This window comes from Buceros rhinoceros, unplaced genomic scaffold (assembly GCF_000710305.1).
Source record: "Buceros rhinoceros silvestris isolate BGI_N320 unplaced genomic scaffold, ASM71030v1 scaffold2915, whole genome shotgun sequence".
Lineage (NCBI taxonomy): Eukaryota > Metazoa > Chordata > Aves > Bucerotiformes > Bucerotidae > Buceros > Buceros rhinoceros.
Genome location: NW_010413236.1, coordinates 72,992 through 78,358, shown reverse-complemented (window position 1 = coordinate 78,358; position 5,367 = coordinate 72,992). Strand labels below are relative to the sequence as shown.

Here is a 5,367-nt window from a genome sequence, read left to right as displayed (position 1 = left end):
AAGCAAACAAGATAATGATACACTTATTTAAGTGAAACACCTCCTAAACATAAATACATATCATGCATTTCATAAACTTTCACCATCTGCTTCCTGTATTTTTCCCCTCTTCTTCTTTCACTTTTGAAAATGTATTTCCCCATCAGTCCTTAAATTAGTCTCATGCACATTCCAAACAAACTACAGGTTGTTGCCTTGCAGGGGATTTTTTTCCTGCCCTGTTTAAGTTTCCTGCTGCTAAACTTCGAAGAAGGGGGAGAAATTTAATCTTTCTTTAATTAAAGTACCTGATGGCTTGTTTTTAAGCTCAGTGGCTTTGATTATCTTTTTTAGCTTGGTTTTTTTTTGTTTTGCCAGGTCTTCTTTTTTTTTACTTTTCCTTGCTAAAGTAAGTGTACACTTTGCACATGCAAGTTGTTTCCAGTATAAATGCCAAGCATATTTTCATAGCTTTTTCTCCAACTAAAAAAAATAAAAATCTATGATGGAAAATAATAATAATAATACAGAGAGCCTCCTTTGAAAGGAACTGATACGGTAAGCCTGGTCACTATGACAGGGTGGTACCAGTTTTGATGAAACGTGGGCCTTCTGTTGGGTTCTTCTAAAAAAGATCCTGTTGTTTAACCTCAGATTCATAATACAGTTGTACTGATGTTTGTCTTGTGGTTTCTGCTCTTTATCCCCTGTATAGGAAGGTGAGGAGTATGGGGAAAACCCGGGTAGAAACGATCTGTCCAGATCTGGACTGGCGTGTTAGGGATCTGGCAGGGCACTGTTCTGCACACATGGACCTGCCTGGTGGTCTGTTGTCTGCCCTTCCTCCTTCACTAACTTCTCTTCTCCCTCCCTGACTTGTACATGGTCCAGAAGTGATGTCCTTTCCCTCAGATTTTCAGTAATCATACTGTTTTTATTCTGTCCTTTTGTTTCCCTTCTCATTTTGGGGGGTTGGAGGGGATTGTGGGTTTTTTTTAACACATGCTTTGTCATGTTGCTCTCTGTCCTTTGGGGTTTTTTATTACTAGTGCACTGTAAGACCTCCAGCGAAAAAAAAAAAGGCAGGTACAAGTCATATATCCATTCCAGGTGGAAGCCTTTATGCTGAGCAGTAGTGGTGCTGTTCTTGTCACACACAGCTGTGTTTTGTGTATGCAGGTGGGAAAGACAGGACAAATCCACTCAGCCCTCACAGTTCCTTGTTCTCCAGTGGGAATTACAGCAGCAAGCCCTGTGTGCAGATAGAGGTTTGGCTGCTGGCAGCAGTTATTGCAGCTTGCTCTGGATTTCAAGACAGCAAGATGGTTTGGAGGAAACCCTTTTAGGGGCTCTGAGTGCTTCCCTCTAAGCCTGTCCTTGGTGTTGCCATAGGGACCCGCAGTAATTCCATAGTGCAGAAATGGCAGAAAAATTGCCAAGTTGTCAGAACCTGTATTTTTCTGGTCCCTTTTCTAAAATTGAAGGAGAGACAACATCAGAGGCATTTTAAGTAGGAAATAAAAACCGGAGCAATTCTGCCGTGCATCTAGAAGCATCTGAAGTGTTGGGTTTAGGAAAGGCTGGATGCAGAGATGCAGGACAAGCTGCGTCATTTGGGCAAGGAGAGATTATATTTATAGTAATTATGCAGCAGATGTAGGGTTGAATTTTAGAGACTTTGTTTTAGAAATAAGTTTATATATAGAAAAGTCTTGGAAAATAGAATTTAAAAGCTTGCAAGGATACTGTTGGTGATTTGCTCAAAGAGGCTTTTTATCTTAAGATTGTGTGAAAAAGATCTTTCAGCTGAGAATGGGAGTCATGTGGTGAGTAGCATAGTTTGCATCAAGTTTCAGTTTGGGCTGGCTGGATGAAATTTAACAGCACTAAGATGCAAGAATTCTCCAGTCCCAATGACAGTTCTTTGATCAGTGTGTTCAGTGTGCGCACCCAGCGAGAAGCCTACTGGCAGGAGGGCTCAGGATCTCTCTTAGGATGCACTTCTGCCCTCCTGTCTTCTGGGCCATTGTGTGGGTGGAAGCTAGCGATGCAGAATGTCTGTGGCTTCCTGAAAGCGCTTTTGCTTGAGATAAACTGTGGCCAATCATGCTTGCAGGGGACAGCTGCGTGGTTTTTTAGTGAAACTTTGCAATGCTTAAAGGCCAGCGACAGAAAATGATCACTCCTTTCCCGGACACAGATTTTTCTCTGTAGCATGGACTGGTTTTGCTGGCTGGCATGTACCACATGGAGCTTACTCCCCCGCACTGAGTTTTTGCCCCTTCAAGCACTGCAGGATACTAGGAGAAACGTTGGCATAATCATCATGTGGACTGCACTCTGGTCCACTGCGGACTTTATCGCTCTCATGATCTTAAAAATGTGTGCTCTAACTCAGGGAGCAAGACCTATCTAGGAACCAGGTGGTTCCTAGAAAAAGGGGTAAGGGTTAGCTGGGCCTAACTGTGGCCGAAAGGTCTGGTATGGAGTTTTGATCATAAATCACTAAGAAAAAACCCAACTCTAATAAGCATGGTCTTGGCTACCAGGAGCTCCTGCAAGAGAGCCTTGGGAAGCTATACGTTTCTCTAGTGGTTGCCACTCATCATCTGAAGGGCTGTGACCAACAGTGCAGAGGGCATGTCCACTGCGGCGTAAACAAAACCAGGTTTGTTGAAGACGTACTCAGTGATGTCAGCTACCAGCTCTGGACTCAGTGTACTCTTTTTTCAGGGGAATTTGGTGATTTAGCTGCATGTCTACTTATGAGTGATTAAGTATTTGCAGTTATTTTGTGCTACGTCACGATTGATTATGTCCCTTTGAATCTGGTGACTCTAAATGTTTTCTACTCATTTAAGAAATCTCTCGCTCTTGCCTGTTCCTCAGCCGAAAACAAGTCTCCACCTCGGCCCTGCGGCTTGAATCACTCAGACTCTTTAAATCGAAGTGATCGCATCGATGCAGTGACACCAACGTTAGGGAGCAGCAACAACCAGCTGAACGCATCTTTCCTCCAAGTATATGTTCCAGACTACTCAGTGAAAGCCCTCACAGACATTCAGTTTGTCAAGGTAGGAAAAAAGCTGTAAAGGCCCCACTGGAAAGCTGGGCTAGGCTGGTAGGATGGAGAGCCTGGGGAAGGGTGGTCCCTCTAGCTTGGTCTGTGAGTAAATAGGATTATGAAAACAGCTATTCAAGACCTTTTTCCCAATATCTGCTGTCCATTGATTTGTCTTCACTGTTCCTCTCATTTAGGCTTGTAAGTAGATTGGTCACGTCAGTTTATCAATTTCAGGTCCTTTGAGGAAAGATAAAAAAAATAATCTCTCTGCTTTTAGTCGTGAAAGATGTGTCCTTGTGAAGCCTTTGGAGCCATCCAAAATGGAGACCCTTCATTATCAGGCAGTGTCCTTCTCTAGAGGATGAGATGTTTTCTGTTGGTTTCAGTTTTTATTCACTTTTGATTTTGGTTTCAGTTTGGGGTTTGTGATCTTACTTTGTGACTTGTCTTCCTTCTTCTGCTTGAAGAATTCTTGGACATTTCTCTTTATCTTAACTTCACATGTTAGGCTCATGTCTCATACTACCAGTGAGTTGCTGCATGAATACAGCTCTGTCCCCCAGCATGGTGCAGCCCACGCTGAAATGTGTGTGAGTCCTGTGGGATAGGAAATCTAGCTGAGCTGCGGGACAGCTAATGCTGGCAGCAATTCCAGCCCAGCTGGGAGTCCGAGGAAGCTGACATCCCATGGCCAGAAGTTGACCTTGATGGTTTTCTTAATTTGAGTGCACGTTCACAGTTTCTTTGTATGCAACTCAAATGACTTGTGAACTCAACTTCTCTTGAAGTTAATTCAATATTAAGAATGTGGAACAGAGTAGAAATACTAGAACACTACTTCAGTTGTTCTGTAGCCAAATTTTAAAAGGAGAGTACAGTCTTGCATTTAAAACTTGACAGATGCAAGTGTACTGGTTGATGGTTCGAGCCTTCAAGGTTTAGATCAGTAAATAATTAACACTGGGCAAGTGATTCTCGCTGCAGATTTCAATGGCCAGTCTGCTGTACAGAGCAGCTGCTCATCTTGCGCTGGTTTACGTGAAGTCCTTCCAACTCTCACTGAGACTAATGAATGCTAAACTGTCTGGTGTCTCTGCAAGTAGACTTGCACACCTCTTTAGGGATCACTCTGCTTCAGACATAGGACAGAGTATTCAGCATTAGTGTTTTCACTGTGCCACGTGGGCATTTATTCAATTAATACCTTGTAAACCAGGGTTGTGACCTGCTCGTGCACGTTTGGATTTTGCTTGTGGAGTTGTGACCATCTGACTCTCTTCATTTCCAGTCACACTCTAGCATTGCTGCTGAAACTTACGGTTTTCTAAAAGTCTTGTTTCACCTTTTCCACCTTCCTGCCTGCTGAGAGAACTCACTGTGGTTGTAGCACATGGGGCTGCCAGTGCATGTGCATCCCGCTGCCTGTCCTGGCTGTGAGAAGGCTGACATGGAGGAGTTTACGGGACTGGTTGGTTGTGGCTCCAGGAAGACTTCTCCCCTCACACCATATGCAGATATATGGGGCTATAGACTTCCTTGCCTTTGGGGCATCATGTGCAGAAACACTCTGTGCTTTAGGCCAGCTCCTGTCATGACTGTTCTGCTGAGCACAACCAGCTCTTGCAGAGACCAGTGGCAGACTTGCTGGGTTGCTAATTTGCACTCATCTCTGTGGAGATAGTCTTTTCTAGAAACGAATGTCCTTATGTATCAGAATAAGGCTGTAGCTCCTGCTGCATTTGCTGGCCTAGAGAAGAGCAGCAATGCTTGTACCCTCTGGCTCTATGGGGAATCTTAGAGCCTCACCAGGAGCTCACTGATGTTGCAAGAAAGACTTTGCTGAACTCTGGTTCTGGCCCTAAAAATGTGCATGGTTAGGAGGAAACGGAGATCTGGCTTTAAAATCTCGGCATAGGAATAAATCCCTGCGTTTGAACAGCACGATGATTGCACAGCTCTGTGCTTCCACCCTGTGTGGAAACATCACCATGCTGTGAAGCTGAGTTGGGATGTTCTAGGCTGGCAATGCGCAGGAGTGTGTTCTGGAAACAGGTAAACAGGGGTTGAAGTGTGATCAGCTGGAAAGGGAGGGCACTCTTATTTTCTCAGTGTGATCCTCAGGAGACGCAAAAGTGTGACTGGCTGTTTTTCTTCCTTCCTTCCTTCTGTTCTTGGAGCAGATCTCAAGACAGCAGTACCAAAATGCCCTGATGGCATCCCGGATGGACAAAACACCTCAGTCCTCAGACAGTGAAAACACTAAAATCGAACTGACTCTTACGGAGCTGCATGACGGTTTGCCAGACGAGACAGCAAACCTGCTG

General features: G+C 44.3%; 1 protein-coding gene across 1 annotated transcript in view; it reads left to right on the top strand.

Moving 5' to 3' along the window:
* LOC104493879 (metal transporter CNNM2-like) overlaps positions 1-5,367 on the top strand; it is a gene marked incomplete at its 5' end in the record, with an annotated part of 31,315 nt that overhangs the window by 25,780 nt on the left and 168 nt on the right. The window contains 2 exons of the mRNA XM_010136642.1: positions 2,869-3,053; positions 5,224-5,361. Of these exons, the coding sequence (XP_010134944.1) occupies positions 2,869-3,053; positions 5,224-5,361 (323 nt within the window). The remainder of the gene's footprint in view (positions 1-2,868; positions 3,054-5,223; positions 5,362-5,367) is intronic.